At 56.0% G+C, this 18,016-nt stretch overlaps 4 protein-coding genes across 4 annotated transcripts; 1 reads left to right on the top strand and 3 right to left on the bottom strand.

The window, feature by feature from the left end:
- The first annotated feature begins 827 nt into the window (after window positions 1-827).
- F5Z01DRAFT_705898 (uncharacterized protein) lies at window positions 828-6,370 on the top strand. Its single transcript, XM_046266442.1, has 6 exons — window positions 828-1,276; window positions 1,534-2,652; window positions 2,728-3,567; window positions 3,667-3,914; window positions 3,978-5,838; window positions 5,911-6,370. Exons 1-6 carry the CDS (start codon window positions 1,238-1,240, stop codon window positions 5,989-5,991), a joined length of 4,188 nt encoding a protein of 1,395 aa, XP_046119383.1. The 5' UTR covers window positions 828-1,237; the 3' UTR covers window positions 5,992-6,370.
- A 345-nt stretch (window positions 6,371-6,715) lies between these two features.
- On the bottom strand, window positions 6,716-8,557 carry F5Z01DRAFT_673401 (uncharacterized protein; the record flags this gene model as incomplete). The annotated part of the gene is made up of 3 exons (XM_046264936.1): window positions 6,716-8,143; window positions 8,191-8,384; window positions 8,437-8,557. The coding sequence occupies 3 exons, from the start codon at window positions 8,555-8,557 to the stop codon at window positions 6,716-6,718; spliced, it is 1,743 nt and encodes a 580-aa protein (XP_046119382.1).
- Window positions 8,558-13,123: 4,566 nt separating this feature from the next.
- On the bottom strand, window positions 13,124-14,285 carry F5Z01DRAFT_680954 (uncharacterized protein; the record flags this gene model as incomplete). Its single annotated transcript, XM_046265639.1, has 3 exons — window positions 13,124-13,421; window positions 13,479-13,787; window positions 13,864-14,285. 3 exons carry the CDS (start codon window positions 14,283-14,285, stop codon window positions 13,124-13,126), a joined length of 1,029 nt encoding a protein of 342 aa, XP_046119381.1.
- Window positions 14,286-16,182: 1,897 nt separating this feature from the next.
- On the bottom strand, window positions 16,183-17,843 carry F5Z01DRAFT_55024 (uncharacterized protein). The gene has a single exon (XM_046260615.1). The coding sequence runs from the start codon at window positions 17,417-17,419 to the stop codon at window positions 16,595-16,597; it is 825 nt and encodes a 274-aa protein (XP_046119380.1). The 5' UTR covers window positions 17,420-17,843; the 3' UTR covers window positions 16,183-16,594.
- Window positions 17,844-18,016: the final 173 nt, after the last annotated feature.

Below are 18,016 nucleotides of genomic sequence, written 5' to 3'. Positions count from 1 at the left end.
GAATGTTCTGCTCAAGATGGAATATTGGGGAACACAAGCTCGAGTGGGGCTTGGCTCGCCAACCTACATTTTCATCTTAGAGGATGAGCTCTCCGCATCAGGGGAATATACCTAGCATTTATCCATAACCCAAGAATAAAATCCGTTGTCTCTAGTCAACAACATGTCCAGGATCTTATTGACAATAAAGCGTCTCATCCGGTACGGGTACGTGCCGACAGTTTAATTTAACATGATGGCGCAGCCGGGAACGGCTCAAGCGCTAGATCCGCCGGCGTAGGAGTAGATCGTCGCCTGGAACAGGACAAAGCGTCGCCGAAGTTCCCAGCCAGGAACAGGCGGCTTTTTAGTGGTGAACCGAAGACCGGACTACGCAAGTCATCGCCTACAGGTACGGGTACGGGTATCGCGCCCGTCCCTTGCGCGCGGCTCGCTCAGCGTCGGGGTGATTGTCGTCGTCGACACCCGTCGTGATAGAAGCGCCCTTTGCACGGTCAAGCTTCTTGCATCTGATACCATGCCTCGTGGCAGTCAAGACGGAAATCATCATGAGCCCTCCGCCAAGATTACTGAAGAAGTTGACGGACGATTGGGAGCAATCCAATGTCTCGACAGCGAAGGACAGTGTGAGTAGCGCATGAATACGGAGCCCTTGCACTACAGACGCTAGTCACAGAACAGTTAGACCAGCTGTATTGGATCGGAGCCTTGCGTCATGCACTGTGCCAGGCACTGGCAATGACCACAGGCCAGGCTTCAGGCTTGGCCCCGGCCCCAGGCCCAGCCCAGGGCCACCTCCAGTCGAGCTAACTTGGACGGTCTCAGGTAATGCCACAATTCTCGATCTTGCCGCTCCGCCATCCTCTTGCCCATCATTCCACGCCTGGGCGCTATCATCCATCTGAGCCCAGCTCAGCTCAGCTCACATCTTTTCCTGCTCGATTTGTGTTTCCAGGCACTCCCGGATCTGACCTGGATTCACCTTGGGAACAGGCAACATTGGACCACCAACATCACCATCACCACCGGCCAGCTTGAGCAACAGCCTCAACCACAGCAGGTGCTGACTATCACTACCACAGAGGCCGACATTGACACCGAAATCGCACTACCAATATCCAGTCTGCTTAAATATCACATTTAATCTAGCCTCCTTTCGGTCATCGCATGCGCGACGATCGCTAGCTAAGGTAGCTAAGCCTCGCTGGCGGCGAGCCACCAATCCCCATCCATCATCATGTTTGGAAGCTCCAGAAGAGGCCGAGCGCCAGTCAAGGTATGTCTGGTGCTTCATTCAGGTTTAATTGCCGCGACATTCTGGGTTAGAGTTGGCGCGATCAGTCGCGCCGGGTGTTTGGGAATGCTGCCTGCCCCCCGTGTCGTCATGACGCTCTCGGCCACTCGCTAGCTCGCCTCGAACTGTAACCAAAAACTTTCCTTTTCCTCGTCTCGCCAGCCCTAGCACTGTCTCGAGATCTAGTATAAGCCGCTTGGGGATCTCTTGCTGACAAGGGCTCTCTCCTCGACCAACAGCCTCTGACAAAGGAGACGGCGAATCCAAACGCGGCCACTGCCGCCGCATCAGCATTCATGCGTCGCGAACCGTCAACGTCGTTATCGTCAGCCGCCGCGGCCGCCGCCCTCAAGGCGCGGCCCATGACACCGACAAATGTCGCCGAAGCCCAATCGAAGCGATCCATGCGACGCAGCGCCTCTGTCTCTTCGACAAACAGCCGTGGTCGGCCCCAGAGTCGCTCAACCGACCTGCGCAGATCCCCCAGCACGGGTTCCATGACCGAGCGCACATTCCGAAGTCCCTCGCCAGGCCGTAGCCCAGCGCCCCGGCAGGTCGACGTGCCTCCTGTACCGAGACTCCCCAAGACCGTCCAGCGACCGGCGAGCTCGCACAATCCCGCCGGCCTGACCATCCAAACCCAACCCTTCCGAACGGCCAGCCAGAAAGCGCAAGATGGCAACAGCCAGGGGTCTTGGTTTTCAGCTCCTGCCAATCGAGCCAGCGCCAGCGCGCGACACTCGCAGCAGGTGCTGGAGTACACCCCGGCTTACGATGACGATGATGGGAGCATAAGCCCGTCCATCAACTTCTCGTATCCACGATCGCGCATGGAGTCCCCCTCGCCGTCACCCACAGGGAAGCAGATGGTGTACGACGCAAATTCACGACGTATGGTCCCCAAGGCCGAGCTGCGGCATAGGTCTCAGAGCGCGCGCCCCTCGCCCGATAAGCCGGTCAAGGCCAGCAAATCCGGCGTATCAAGGAGCGGCTCACATCTGGACAAGGGCACAATCAGCCGGATTAGGGGGACCGCTGTTGAGTCGCCTTCGCCACGTGTTACAGCATCGCGAGACTCAACACCGCCAGCGCAGCGACAGAGGGCTGGGTCGCAGCCGCAACCAGTGGTACGATCTGCACAAGCACCAAATCAACATGCAGGATCTAGCTTGTCTAGGGAAGAGACCTTGGTCGAACCCGAGGCGCAAAGGCAGCCCGTTTCTGCGACAGTCCCAGTTACCCCCCAACGTGCAGTTGCCGAGCAGCCCCGCGAAGTGAAGAACACCGAGCTCGAAAACGCGGCGATCGATGCTGTCCCTGTGCGATCACATCGAGCACCACAGGCCGCGCTGGCCGCTGTCAACGAAGCACAGCCTCAGCCCGGGAGAGAGGTTGCTCATGTCCACGACCCAGCCGATCCAAGACCCGAGAAGTTCGCTAGCGATCCGAAGAGAGAAAGCGTCCGACGAGCACGGGTGCAGTCAGAAAGTCCTGCACGTAGCCCGGCAAGGTCTGCTCATTTTGCTCCCACTGCCAATCAGTTGCTCGTCAGACATGAGCCGCCGCCCCGATCGTTATCGCCTCGAAAATCAGCGCTGAAGAACTCTAGTAATGCAAGGGGCGCTTCTCCGTCGGACGATGGATCGGAGGTCTCGGAGGCATTGAATGGCGGCGATCCGAAAGAAGAGATCAGTCGCAAGAAGAGCTTCAGAGTCAGCTTCAATGATGAGAGCAATGTTGTCGTTGGGGAGTCGGCAGAACCCCCAGAGGTCGATTCTCCCATTGTACCGAGCCCGCAACAGGCGACCAAGAAGACGTGGCACAGCATCCTGAACCGGCATAAGAAAGAAGCTTCCAAGCTCGACGAGGACGAGACTATGGGCCCGAGACCTGCTCTGCCACTGTTCGGAAGTGTTCGCGAGAAAAAGACCAGGGAGGCCGAGACTAATGAGCGCCCGCTCGTTCGACCCGGCGAGCGAGCGTTTTCTCCATCTCCTGTACCCTCGCCCCTCCGCAGGGCATCGGCTGAAGCGGAAGCTGAGACTGTTGGCAATTCTAATGACTCTGCCATTGGCTCTGTGCTATCGTCAGAATCGCCGTCTAGGAACGAGGCGAACATTTCGCGAGCTAGGGAGCCCTTGCCGCCCGTGGTGACATCTGTCGAGGGGTCCGGATACGACAGCAGCAGCTTCATGGACACAGACGACGACGAGGTGGATCACACAAACGCCACAGACACCACGGAGGTGTCGCAGCAAGTGCCCGAGACAGTCGTCGTGGCGAACCAGAAGAAATTGGAGAAAGCTGCTGAAGCTGGCGAGGTTCCAAGCTCGGCAGTGTCTGAGCCTGCATTTGACGCAAAGCCTGATGAGCATACCAACGGAAACGTTGTGCATGAAAAGACAGAGGACGCAAAAGCCGACGGAGACATTCCCTCAATCTCTATCAGCGGCCCAAGTCCTGCTGCTCGGGACTCGGGCGAAAACTCTCCTGAGGCGGAGTACTTTGACGTCCCTGGTGGATTTCCTGACGATGTCGACACGACAGTTGCTCCCAAGCCAGAAACTGTTGAAATTCATGAGGAGACGCAAGCTCCTATCCCCCTTACCGCCACAGCTGTGTCACCCATCACTGTCCCGGCGGCCTCAGAGTCCATTGAACCGGCACCATCAACACCGACTAGGTCGAACGTCGTCATGAACGATATTATCGAAGAGGAAGAATCCGAGAACAGCAGCATCTACAGTGACGCTTATGAGGATATTTCTGATGCTGAAGATGGCGGCTTCATGTCCTTGAATGCCGTCCTGACCGCTCCGGCCGACTCCAAAGTCTCGAGACTGTATCAAAAGACGAAGAGGAAGTCGCAAGAAAGCACGCGCCCCGCTGTCACGGACCTCGAGAAGGGAGCCAACGGACAAGAGCCTGCCGCCACTCAAGATGATTGGGAGAATGCGAAGACTTACTGGCGCAGTCTTTCGGTGGATAAGCGCCGGCAGCTTGAAAAGGAGGCGTTGGAAGAGGCTGGTGAAGATGCGGACCAGGAAGAATCGGCAGCAAAACCTAAGAAGAACAAGAAGAGGCGATCAACCGACCGCCCCGTGTCCACATCGAGCATCGCGAGCTCTCACAACCCTGACAGGATTTATCAGATTATGCCAGGAACGAGCTGGGCTCACGAGGATGCTTCCCAGCAACCAACCGCGGATGCGCCTGCTCCTCCCTTAGCGGAAGCCCCCGTGCCGAAGCTTAAGAAGTCCATGCGTGGTGAGCGGCCGTCCCCAGTAGATGCGGCGCGCAGCCCTCAGACCAACGGGACTATGCGCACGACCATGCGCGCTAATGGTGGCGCCTCTGCTGGAGCTCGCGAGCCAGCACATGCGCGGGCAAGCAGCGCTCGTCCTGCCTCGTATCAGCCTTCTCTGTCGTCCGAAGTGGCCAGGAACACATTGGCTAACCGCAGGACGCATTCCACGGACTCACGTCCATCGTCATCTGCGGGCCCTTCGACTGCTGGCGTTGCACCGACTCTGCGCAGACGTGGCTCGGACTCGAGCGAGAGCAGCTTCAGACGTGCTCGGCCCGCGAGCCAGGGCTTTGGCTTCAGGAGCTCCATGAGATCCGCGCCCGAGCCTGCAGTGTCTCCCGAGCCCACGCGGGGCAGCAGTCGCTTTAGCATCCGGTCTCTATCCCCCACAGGGTCGGCTTTTGGCCGCCGCAGCTTCAACCCGCCACCGGCCCAAGCGCCAATGAGTGGAAGCCGCATGCGTACTTCCATGCGCCTCGCCAACAGTCAGCCAAAGGAATCCAAGATGAAGCTCTCGCCCTTTGGCAAGAAGAACAAGGGTGGTAGCCGGTTTGCCGAGTCGAGCGATGAAGAGGAGAGCGGTGTTGGTAGTCGCTTTGCGAGCAGGCGGACACGCGACTACTCTAGCGACGAAGAGGACGTCGCCCGTCCTCCACCGCAACGTGGTCTCTCCTTCAAATCGATGCGCTCCACCAACGGCGCCAAATCCGCGGCTGCTGCTGCCTCAGGCTTCCCATCGAAGCCTGCTCGCGCCCCTTCGCCTGATCTCCCTGACAGCGATGATGAGATCGTTCAGCCCAAGCGTCACACAACCATCGGTGCTGTCAATGGCCGCCAGACGGGTACGCTGCAGAGGAGCCGTTCTGGCCGGGGGAGCTTCCCTCCACCTGCCAGCCCGGGCTACATAGCTGCGGATGGTCTGGGACAAAGACCGGCGCACCAACGCAGAGGAAGCTTCATGTCCAACATCCTCCGTCGCAAGAAGGACAGCTCGAGCATGATTACCCGAGACGTCAGCGAGAGCGCGGCTCGTCGGGATACGCGCCTCGAGCGCAGCCAAGAGGAGCTCAACATTATCCGCCATGACAGTGGACGTTTGCAGAAGACCCAGCCCAGCTGGCCGTTGCCCGACGGCAATGTCACAGCTGCACCGCAGCGTCCCTCCACCTCCGCAGGCCCATCGCCCGGCGGTCTCAAGATGGGCTTCCTGAAAAGACGAAGCGTATCCCACCAGGGCGTCCCTGGCAGCAACGCTGCTGCTGGCGCCGGCCTTCCGCCTGCCATGGCCTCGAGTCCCGTGGTGTCGGAGGCGACAACCACCGCCTTCCCAGAGGAAGGCAGAAAGAAGAAGTTTGGCAAGCTGCGGAAGATGTTCGGCCTCAATGATTAGTGTGGCTGCGGCTGAGCGCTCCTCCGCCTCTCACTCTCTTTTCAATTTTCATTTTTCTTGTTGTATATCCATCCTCATGCGGAAAGACATCATGGTACCTGGGAGAACACATGAAGAATATGCGTTGCTGAACAGTGTCTCTTATTCACTCATTATACCTTTTTTTTACCTCCCATTTTTTTACCTATTCTCATCTGGGAGAGCGACTTTGTTTGATTGGGCATGGTTCAATGGGGAAAAATACAACCAGAGACATTCACGCATACTGGGAGGAGATATCCTTGTCTGGACTGGACTGAATGGATGAATGGATGGATGGATACACAAGTGGAACATGGCAAAGATGTTTGGAAATAGATCGATACGATATCACGCTCACGTGAGTAGTGCGATAATTAACCTATTAATATCAAGAAGCGTTCCTAGGGAAGCACTCCTTGACCCTATCTCGACCGCTCCCCTGCTCCTCCATTCTTCGGTAGATGGCGTAAATGTGAATTGCAGAGATATCGCTCGCTCGCGAAAATTGCTCATGTAAATAGAACGCCGATATGCAAGAGAACGCCCGCCGTGCCCCCTTTTTTACCACCAACAGCGCCAAGCTTAAATGCCAAGTTGAACGCTCCTATCTGTACAATGAACGGAAAATATCGCACGCATGATACATGATCCAAGTCAGGAGCGTACGTGCTGACGTCCAGCGTCGCGAGCAGAAGGAGGCCAACTAGGTCCTTGAGCCGCGCTTCTTCGTTCGGGCCTCATTACCCCTGTCCTTCTCATGCTCTCGCTCCAGCAAAAGTGCGAGATGGCTCTTTGTCCTGGCCATGGGCACACTTGCCGATGTGCTCGGCTGCGTGGGCGTGAAGTACGGGTTCAGGACGGAAGGAGAGGCGGATCCACCACTGGAAGGTGAAAGATCACGGCCATGGTTGTCGTAGAATGTCGATGCCACAGAGCCGACACTACCGCCCTGGTCAATAATCATTCCCTGTGCCGCCATGTTGGAAGTCGACGTTGTCGCTCCAGTAAACAGACCACGGCTGATCCCAACAGAGCTGGCGCTGCTTTTGCGATTGACGTAACCGCTGTGTGACCGCGACTGGCCCATGGGCACCGAGCCAACATTGGACTGAACCGAAGGTTGTGGGCTCGGAACATCCGTCGAAGGGCTAAGAGCTCTAGCTGACGAGCCTGAGTGAGCCGCCAGATTGATGAGCGACTGTGGGCGAGTGACCTGACTGCTCTGGCTAGCTGGCGAGAAGTTCGTCGGCGGATAGTCTGGTATAGTCTTCATGCTTCGCGGTAATGTTGTGTTTTTTACTTCAGCGACCAGCTCTCGAAGTCGTCGGGGATCGGTAAACTCCAATGTAGCTCCGTTGTCAAGCTGCCCGAGGCTGAAATGCTCATCCTTGTGAGGGCCAGAGCCGGATACCGGGCCGTTGCCTGATGCTTTATTGGGCCCAGGCGCCCGCTGCACTGTGGCTGATTGTGAGGACTCTGAGGTCTTCTCTTTCTGTGGTACGTGCGACGACTCGTCGCTTTGATATGCGGGACGCTTGCCCAATGCTTTCTCGCTAGGCCCAGGTGCCGCATTCTGTTTGTTTTGCGGCTGCAGCATGGGTGCTTCTCTCTGGGGAGATATAGGGCGCTGGGGTGTGCCCGAGCTTCGGGAGCTGCTAGACGATGTGTTGCCAACTTTAGCTGTAGACTGCTCGCCGTGCGCTGATGACTGCGAGCTATTCTTTCTGGGCAGCACGGGTCTTCGTTTAGACGCAACCTTTGATGCAACGAACTTCCTGGTCCCAGCCTTTTTCTTGGGAGGTGAAGCAACACTCTGGCGCATTTCGATTCCCGGCGTCACGGTACTACCTGACGACGGGATATCCTCTGCGAGTCCATCGTCGAGCTCGGATACATCGGGCGAAACGAAGCGCGCAGTCGGTCGGGGTCCAGATGTTGAAGGTCCTCTAGGCTTCTTCAGAATGGGGTGCGATGGTGCGGGCTTGGTGGCACTTGAGCCTACGTTCCTCAGACCGTTGCGTGCATCCCCGTTGTTGAGAGCTATTTCACTCTGAGGTTGGGGTATTCCTTGTTGCTGCTCTCTGGCGAGGATTTCCATGGCCTGCTGGATGTACTTTTCGGGGATTGCAGGCTATGACGGTTAGCAATGCCAGTACGTCAACTGTGTATTGTTCTCACCACACTGTTGCCTTCCCATCGGTTGGGTGGCCCCTTGAGCGGCACAAAGGTTGGTCCAAGTGAGATTTCTTTGAAGATCCTCGCCAAGGTTCTCCCGCTCAGCTGTATACGGTCACTCCCAACAACATGCCACCAAAAGTTTTCCAGCCTTCGAGCAGTCGGGTCTTTGAGAGCTTTAGAGGTCACTGTGTAATCTGCAGAGGTTTAGCGACATGTTCCTCAGAGGACGTGGAAGACGAGTCGTACCGTGCCAAAACTGCCAGGCTTGTTCTGGAGCCAGAAGCTCAATGGCAGCGACCTTGTTGTACACATCTTCATGATTCTTGACAAAGCCCTTGGGCAATATCATGGGTGTATGGGAATCCATTGTGTTGAGCATATGTCGACCGATATCCGTTGCCGAAGTACGAAGAAGCCTTCACATATGATAGTGTCAAGGGTTCGGCAACAGACTTCCTGGCGTTGCTCAAAATCTCCAGCTCATACTTGCTTCCCCAGACGTAGCCAGCTGCAATTTATAATGACTTGCGTGCAATGCGCAGCAACAACCGCAATAGAGCAAGAGCTGAAACGATGGCAGCCAGAGGTCAGTCTGGAAAGGCCAATGCGGGCGCTAGTCACTGCTGCCGCCGTTGGGATATAGAGGCGCACGTGGTTGTTGGGACGCCGATTCGACAACCCGAGCTGCATCAGACAGGGTACCAGTATGTAAGGTGCTGTGCCGATGGAACCAGTCCAGGACACGGATGGGCCGAAATTTAGCTGATTCGCTGCCGGCGTCGAGTCGAGTCAGGTCATGCGGTCCGCTGTGCTATGGCCTCCAGCGCGCAGTTGTAAAATTTGTCCACTGGTCAGTAGAGTTCGCAATAACCGCGAGCAGCAGCTGACGGTAGTAAAGGCGAAATTCGGAAATATGCCATGTGGGATTCCGGGTGTCTGGGCGGCATATACGTATGTGCTATAGTGAGAAAAGACGGGAAATCGAGGACGTTGGAATGCCGAGGCACGTCTTTTCGAATTTGCAGGAGGCAAGTTGAGGACGGATATGGTCTCGGAGGCGAATGAAAGACGTGAAGAATCTTCGCCTGTGCTTGCTGTTTGTCCCGGGATTTGAATATTTGACCCTGATCACACAATGCGCAAGACAAGGAAGTTGATAGGCGAAGGAAGCTGGCGGTAGTAGCCGCTGCAGCGATAGGTTGGCTGTGTCGTGGCGAAAGCTGCAGGCACCCTGTAGGTCGGCTCGAAGGTCCAAATGCTGGCGCTGAACGGGGTGGGCGCACGGAGACACAGACTGGAGTCTCGAAGATGGCCGTCCGGACAGCTGCGTCAAAGGTTCGTATCGCCCGCACAACGAACGACTGGACGAGGAGATGCGGGTGGCTGCGCTTTGCTGCGGACAAGGTGAATGGGAAGAAGCCAAGGTGCGAAAGCAAGAGGAGTCGAAGAAGGGAGGTGAAATTGTACTCCAGAGAGGCAAGAGCAATGCGGGCCCGGGCCTAGCGCTCTAGCCTCTTCTTAGTTTCTGCTCAGATCTGATCCGGGCTCCCAGGGGCGCCTCGCAAGAGACTAAGTTAGGAGAAAGTGAGCGGAAGGTGACAGTGATCTGAGGCTGGGAAGCAACCTAAAGTGAAGTGAAGCAAGTATTAGAAGTGTTCAGATGATCCAATTTGCAAGCGACGGGTGGGATTCTGAGCTCCAGTCTCGCATACCCGATAGTGATCCAGGTCAGAGGACTGGGATACCCAAGTCCCCTTATAGTAATGAGCTGAAGAAGCTTTGGCCTTGTTGCCCCTTTGGGACCTGATCACGGGCCAAGTCGCCAGAGAGGATGCATATTCCCGGGATCTTCGCTACTAGAACAAGACACAATGGGAATCACAGCCGCTTCTCCTGGCTCTTGGACATGCGGAAGTCAGATACCGATGCCAGTGTCTCGCGTGCATGTACTATTACTTGGTATGATCGGCAAGCTGGCTGCAACACTCCTCTTGGTGAAGGGCGTGGCCGGCTCAGGCAGGCAGGGAGGACAGGGACTGGCCGCGTGGATGTGCTGCCCAACTCATGTTAGCGGGCCCGGTCCTGCCTTAGCCAGCTCCAGGGGTCTGGTGACAGTCCTGGAAGGGGGGTAGCCAAAGCATTGCAGCTGAGGTAGGCCCGGTCCAGTCCCGAATGGACCTATAATTGGGCATCTACCCCACTGTGAGAAGGTCCAGTGCGACTGAACTGGGCGGGCAGGCACCTCTGGAAACGAAGAGCATCTCGTGGATGGAATTTGAATTTGGATTAGAGCTTAGCGCTCCACCCACGAGTGACAGAGTTGTTCTGCTGGAATACATCATGACGACCATGACTCTTTGTGCGAGAATTTGTAATTTCAGCCAAAGGATACTCGTTGTAATATCCGTACCTTGTCATCATGTCGAGTCATGCTTGCTAACTTATCTGTTCAAGGCAAGTTCGACGCCCCCGGTGCTTCCTGCTGGCGAAAACGGGCTTAAGTGCGCGCACCTCGGCGGCACCGATTGGAGTCGTCCTACCAGATGATTTCCTCGACTTTGATCCTTGTTGGCTTTGCTACGTATTATTATGTCTCGATGCGAAGCCAGAGACAAAGCTTTCGATGCTGATACTGTCTCAGCTCAGCACAAATTGCGATGTCGAGCAACCGTCTGGATTGCTCGTCACGTACTTATTTAGCCGACAAAACTCGGCCGACGCCTCAAATCTGCCCCAATGTTCTCCATGTAGGTATTTCGACAGGAATTATGTAGCAGCGAATCAAGATCACCAAAGAAGTGTCCGTTGTCACGTATTGTTATGTCGCAGATGCTATCCCTTGAAAAGGCTACATGTGCTGCTCAATTGGAGAAGGTAGCAGGGATATGACAGGGTACCATGCATCCGATCCACGAGGTCGGCCCAGCGGATCCAGCAGTGGAAAAGTCCCCTGAAGCCCCCAAGATGCTGATCGTCGACCGGTGAGGTTGATGAGTCTGATGAGTCTCTCAGAACGTTATTAATCGTGCCAATAACCCAGCAAGCAAACTTTGCCCGACTGCAAAGTTGGGCCGCAACTGTGGTTGACTGTTCATGCTGCTCCCCAGCAGGACCCGTGCGCGAAGATTGAAGCATGGAGGATTGAGTGGCTGCGAGGCTCCGTGTCACACAACAGGCAGGCCATGAACTCGACCGGCGGCGTCCGGGCGGACGGGACGGACATGGTTGTTGGATGCAACGCACCTGACAACGTGGGCTCCAACGTTTCATCGCATGGTGGCGTTGATTAATGTTATCAGATTGGCAAGGTTTTGTAACTCTTTGGGAAATGCCCTGTCTCACTACCGGGACCTTGAATCGTACACAAAATGGCAGCATCTCGAGCCGTCCGTTAAACATTATGATAGTTAAATAGCCGGCGAACCCTCTTACGCTCACCAACGGCTCCGTGCATTGTGCGTCTTCGTCTTTTTGAAAAGGAGCTACAGTCACAACCTTACCCTGACCATGATATGACCAATATGACAATAAGTACCTCCCATGCCAAGGCGTTCTAACAAAGTTCTAGAAGGACAGACGCCCCGCCAGGATGCACAAGCTCCACCGGCCAAAATCCGAGTCCAACGTGGGCATGGGAACGCAAGATTTGGAATCCATTATCATTGTCAGAGTGATCAGCTATAGAACGAAGAGACGAATGCTGAGCCTTCAACGTCCTCAGCTTCAATATTCAAGCGGCTCCTTTGCCCTCCAATGGACAATCTCGCTTATACGTCGCCTACTTGCAGCGGCCGTCGCACCGCGACGAGCGTTGAATCTAATCGTACACCTGCTATCCACATCCACTGCCACCTGACAAGTACTTCTTCCGACATGGGACAGCCACACCGATACTTTGTAGGGGAAGAAATGGCTGAAAATGGCAAACCGAGAAAACATAAGGTGAAGAGTGAATAACATTACTCTGTGACCACCGTTGAACGGCGTATCCTTCGCGGATAACTCATTACCCCCGACTTACGAAGACGGTCATGGAAGCCAGAGTGATACTATCGCGTAGTACAAAACGGTAGGGTCTGGGTCTTCCTCATGACTGGAACAATTAGGTAGCGCCCACCAAGCCCTACACTAGACCTAGTATCGAAATGCCCAAGATATAGGTCCGCACAGAATGCTCGCTCGCTCGCGGCTCAGGGCCACAGCTTGTCTTTGTAAAGTGCAAACATGAAAACCCTTGTCGCTGCGGCCGCGGCTGCATCGCGGTGGAACTGTGTGGTCGCCCCCACACGCACAGCTGCTGTGCTCGGTTCCTGCCGCCTCCGGACCCGCTGAACGCTACAGTACCGTACGGACGACGGAGTGCTCCTGTAGGCCCCCCACCTTCGCCAAGCGGCAGCTGTTGATTCTTGGTCAACTGTAAACATAATTTGGGGGTGGCAATTGTTGTGCTGGAGGATTCGCCCTTTTGCACAAATGAAGCTCGCAATTGCCATGAATACGTTGGTAGTGTGCTTAGTTTGGGTCAGTGTAGGTGTAGCGTTTTACACGCGGCGTTGGCTGCGTTGCGGAGAGCGGGGGAAAAGGCGAGAACTGGGCAGGCATGAGGGGGACCGTTGGAGACCGTTGGGGTAACGGTGAACGTTTTCCACAACTCGTGGTGAGGGTTTGTTTGTCGAATCGGACCATACGAGCGACGGGTGGAAGAAGCTCACAAAACATGTATAGAAACGTGCTCTTGGGTGCGATATTATTGTTCTTGTTATTAATTAAATATTTCTAGCCAGGCTGTGTTGTATCATGAGACGCCCAACGCCATCGCGGACCATGCCAGTCCAGCGACCACAATTCCCATATGCTACCAAATCGCAAGTGACACGCTTCTTCCATGCTCGCCATTTTCGTTTCGCAGATCGGTCCCCAGACGAATACCTATTTATGTGACAGTGTAGCCGCCGTCGACGCGAATATCCGCGCCGGTAACGTATCCAGCAGCGTCGGACAGGAGGAAGGCGACAGGTCCCATGAGGTCCTGGGGCTGGCCCATCTTTCCCTGGGGGATGAGCGAAGTCCACTTCTTCTTGAGGTCGGGCTTCTCGTCGAGGATCTTGGCGGTGAGGGCAGTGAGCATGTAGCCGGGCGAGATGCAGTTGACGCGGATGCCGGCAGAAGCCCACTCGACGGCGAGCGAGGCAGCGAGATGGCGGACGCCAGCCTTGGCGGCGTTGTAGGGACTGGATAAAGATTAGTCGCTGAGAACACGGCAAAGGCAAGAGGGACTGATGACTTACGCCTGGGGCTGGGGCACGTTGACAATGGAGCCAGACATGCTGCCGATCATGACCATGCTGCCCTGCGCCTTGCGCTCCATCAGGTGGCGGGCGACGCCGGTGGCGAAGAGGTAGGTGCCGTCCACGTTGACAGCCCACAGCTTGCGCATGCGGTCAATGGGGTAGTTGACGGCCTCAAAGTTCTCGGTGAAGCCGGCCGAGGTGACGAGGGTGTCAATCTTGCCGTGGTCGGCGAGGACCTGGTTGATGCAGGCCTCGACGGACTCGGGATCGGAAACATCGGCGTAGTGCGCGGTGACTTTGGGGACACTATAGTGATTCTTGTCAGACCATGCCGGGAACACAAAGTGCAACTCATCCTGAGCTGATAAAAGAATAGACTTACCGCTCGGCGTTGGGGTTCTCCTTGACAAAGGCGTCGATGAGGAGCTTGGTCTGCTTCTCCGCCTCCTCCTTGTTCATGTCGACCAGGGCGACGTCGGAGCCAGAGTACACCATGCCCTGGGCAATGACGAGACCAAGGCCACGGGCACCGCCGGTGACGATGCCGACCTGGCCCTCGAGTGAGAAGGTGGCCAGGGTGGGCTTGACGTACTGGCCGCCGGTGCCGTGCACAGGCTTGCTGCTGGGGAGCTCATGTTCGGCGGGGTGCTCCATCTCAATGTCGCTGTCGATACGGGCGTGCTCACCAGGCTTGTCCTGGCGCGCAGGCACGCGGTGGAGGTGGCGCACCGCGGCAAAGGTTGGGCGCGCGGCGACACGAGGTGCTGTGGACAGAGCGGCGCGGCGAGCTGCTTGTCGCATCATGGGGGCGAAGGCCGAAGACATGATGTGCTGTGTGGGCGAGAGGAGAGATGGGGAGAATCAAGATGCGAGACGAATTGGTTGAGAAAGAAGAGCTCGAGAGCCTGGGAGGGAGGGAGGGATCGCACGGATTTTGTTTCCTCTGTGTAAAGGGGGTGAGGAGCCAGTGAAAGGGAGGCTTGGTGTCTCGTGGCGGGGGGTGGTGGCCACGACGTCGATTACAGGTCAACGCTGCCTTGCGTCGTGGGTCGGATTCGTGGGAGGAATGGCGGCCGAATCTGCTGTTTCGTGGTCGAGGGCTGGCTGTATTAGGCTGAAGGGGATCGTCTCGTGTAATCGCTTGCTTTAGAGCAGGTTGGAAGCTTCGTTGTTGTTGTCACAGCTGGGTTTGGGTGATGGATGAGAGAGAAGATGGTGGAATACGACTTGAAGAAGGCTAGAAAGTGTGGGCTGCAACAATGGGATAGAGCATCTGTTATAAGTCTGCTGCCTCCAGTCTTCCGTGTGCTGCACGAGCTCTTCCAGTTGCTTCGCCCCGAACAACTCACGATAATCCTGTCCAGAAAGGTCGTTCTGCACACCTGGTGGAGAGGGAGGTCCGAAGGCCGGACTGAGCGGGTCGCTCTGCAGCGGGAGACCAGGCTGGACCCTTCTGCCCCCATCAGCTGCAGCTCAGCTTGCAGCTTGCAGCTCCATCGCGCTCCATGGTTGGCGCCCAAAATATTTACGGATGCAAATGTGCACACACCCCAAGCTTCTGGTGTGGGCGGATGCCTGCCACAGGCCAAGCCGCCTAGATCTCAAGTTTTTTTTTTTGAAGGGTGCCTGAAGCGGAGACGCTAATGGCAGTGCCGGAGTGGCTCCACGCCTTCAGAGTCAATTGCACGTCTGCGGCCACAATCACTTTGCGGTCAGATGTGAGTCGAGCAGACCTTGAGACGACTCATTCCAGAATGTCCAAAGCCACCATCAATAACTACAGCCCCGACGCTTCCCCACGGGACATGGAGATGGTGTGCCGCCATGAACTAGGCGGTCCGTGAGGTAAAATGGGAAAGAGCCATTCACACGCAACATCACAATTCCTGCCAATCTCGGTCTGCGGAGCTTTCGTGCCAACAATGCAAACCCGCCCAGTGATCGATTCCTTGCATCATCTTCCTTGTCAACGTTCCTCGATATGATCTCGATTCCACACAATTGCTCGATCGTCTGTCACATCCAGTGTGAATGAAGTCAACTTGTCGGAATACGTTAATCAACTTGACCTTTAAAAGCAACAGTGTTACAGGACCAGGCCAATTCCCACCCATCAGTCCAGGACCGCGGAATACGCGAGCCCACCCACCTGCACAGACACGAGACGCGACACCAGAATCTGGATTCTGGAATCAGGACACGACACGGCGACAACAGCCCCCACGCTCCAGATGTCTTGTCGTCTCGCTGGCAGTGCTCGCATCAAGCTACACTCATCCCCGAAATTGAGCTTCTGGCATCGGCCCTTGCCCAAGAGTCACGAGGACGATTGTCAAGGGTCGACCCCTGACATCGTCGCCAAAAGCAACACCACGACTCCGTGCCGGCGCCCAACTTGCAAATTCACGATCTCTGACTCCAGTCGTCGGTGTCGCCGCCACACCGGCCGCGGGCAGTGCGTGTCGTAGCGACCCCCATCATTTCATGCACTGCAAATCTTGCCCCTTTCCTCCCCTTGGGCCTTGGGCCCTTGGCGCCGGGATCTAGAATGCCCCCCATGTTTACCCCATCTTTTCAGGTCTCGTGGACAATCGCAATTTTTCTTCTTCAGTCCTGCGCCGTCGACCATGAGGCCATTGAGATGATGACTGCCAAATTCGCGTCAAGATGGCCTGCTATGTCATCTCCATTCCAATGGATGGGATCGGCCCAATGTCATTAGACGAGCCGCGGGCTTATTTCGAGACTCAGGAGTCAGGTCTGAGCTTGATTGAGCGAGAGTGCTAATTACGACCTTGGAGAAGGATGCTGGTCAACAGTATTCACCATTGTGTTTTCCACATGTCACACCGCCTCGGTGACCCCCGTGCCAGCCGCGCTCTTTGCAGCACTTGCACGTTGCATCCGGGGTTGAGCAAGCTAGGAGCTACGTACATGCAGCCGTCCCGCGTGTTTGTTCAGGGATTCGAAACGCGACATTCGGGGCGGGGCGCGGCAACTAATCACATGAGATTCGAGATGTGCTGACTGTGAGTGTGTATTCAGAATAAGGATTGCAGGGGAAAGCTATCAATCATCTCAGTTGCCAGTGTCCTTGCATTGGCCATCCAACTTTACACTGTCGATTCGCTTACAGAACGCCACTTCTCGTCAGACTCTGCGAGCGCTTTGGCCGCCTTGCTTGCAAACTCGACAGCATCAGGGCCGATCAACAAACGCAGGGGAGGCTCCTCCTTGCCGACCAAGTCGACAATGACCTGAGAGACCTTTTCCGGAAGGGAAATCTCGTTCCCGACTACATCAGCCACCATCTTCTCCATGTACCCAACCGTCTGCTTGTAGGGCGCGGAAATCTCGACAGCTTCCGTGCAAGAGCGAGCCCAGTCGGTGCGGATGCCTCCAGGCTCCAGCACCGTCACCTTGATACCAAATGGCGCGACCTCCTGCGCGAGGACTGAAGAAAAGCCCCCGACTGCCCATTTGGCACTCTGATAAGCGCACATGCCCGGTGTCGCGATTCGACCTCCAATGGAAGAGACCTGGAAGATGTGGCCGCTCTTCTGCTCGCGGAGGATGGGGAGAACAGCCTTGGTGACGTTGACAACGCCCATAAAGTTGGTGTCCATCTGCTGGCGGAAGTCCTTGGCAGTAATGTCCTCAATGGCGGCGAGGTTGCCATAGCCGGCGTTGTTGACGATAATGTCGACGCGACCGAACTTTTCGAAGCCAGTCTGCACGGCCCTGGCGACCTGGTCCTCTTCGGCCACATCCAGGGCAACAGCCAGGCAGCGGTCGGAACCGTAGCGCTGGACGAGGTCCTGGAGGGAATCCGGGTTACGGGCCGTGGCAATGACATTGGCGCCAGTGTCAAGGGCTTTCTCGACAATGGCTCGGCCCAGGCCTCGGGAAGACCCAGTGATGAACCACACTGAAGTCATGGCGATTCGGCAAAGCGCAGGACGGGGCCTACTTTGTACAGCGAGAAGGTATAGGATGGTATTGCAAGACGATGATCACAATGGCAGTGACCTCGTTTTGAGTCTGAGGAATGGTGGTTGTTGCCCCTGGTCTTCTTGCATTCTGGACATCATTCTTATAATGCTTGAGGCCTGGCGAGCTGCGAGGCTACCAACAAATGCACGCACGTTCTTATCTGCGAAAGCACAACGGGTTTAAGGCCTGCCTCCGTGTGTGTCGACAGCCTTGCAGGACCCACCGTGGCCTCATAGCCACTGCGGTCTGCTCTACCGTGAAATAGCTTCATGCAGTTCAAGTCCACTTTTCATTGCGAGGAAGGCTTCGCAAGCGTAGTTTGGAGTGCGGCATCCTCACGGGTCTTTGGAAGAGCCACAGGAGTGGGTTATGCGCCTGCTGGTGCCAACCATGACGGCGCAGTCTGCCAACCTCCGTCATAATAGTAGCGAGCTTTGCAAGCTTTCACAGTCTCAGGCCACATAGTATGCATGAGCTTGTCTGGCTGACGATTCAAGAGTCTCTTTCTTCTATCAAGCTCGTCGCAATTCGTCTTTTGGGGC

Source organism: Emericellopsis atlantica (assembly GCF_019669845.1).
Source record: "Emericellopsis atlantica unplaced genomic scaffold F5Z01scaffold_10, whole genome shotgun sequence".
In the NCBI taxonomy this organism is placed as follows: Eukaryota; Fungi; Ascomycota; class Sordariomycetes; order Hypocreales; family Bionectriaceae; genus Emericellopsis; species Emericellopsis atlantica.
The sequence above is the reverse complement of the archived record's forward strand: the minus strand, read 5'-3'. Positions and strand labels throughout refer to the sequence as shown.

Coding starts and splice junctions, on each gene's coding strand:
- F5Z01DRAFT_55024 (XM_046260615.1), bottom strand. CDS start 17,419: ATGACTTCAGTGTGGTTCATCACTGGGTCTTCCCGAGGCCTGGGCCGA.
- F5Z01DRAFT_705898 (XM_046266442.1), top strand. CDS start 1,238: ATGTTTGGAAGCTCCAGAAGAGGCCGAGCGCCAGTCAAG. Junction 3,915..3,977: donor CCCCTTACCGCCACAGCTGT/GTCACCCATCAC, acceptor AACACCGACTAG/GTCGAACGTCGTCATGAACG. Junction 5,839..5,910: donor GAAGCGTATCCCACCAGGGC/GTCCCTGGCAGC, acceptor GTGGTGTCGGAG/GCGACAACCACCGCCTTCCC.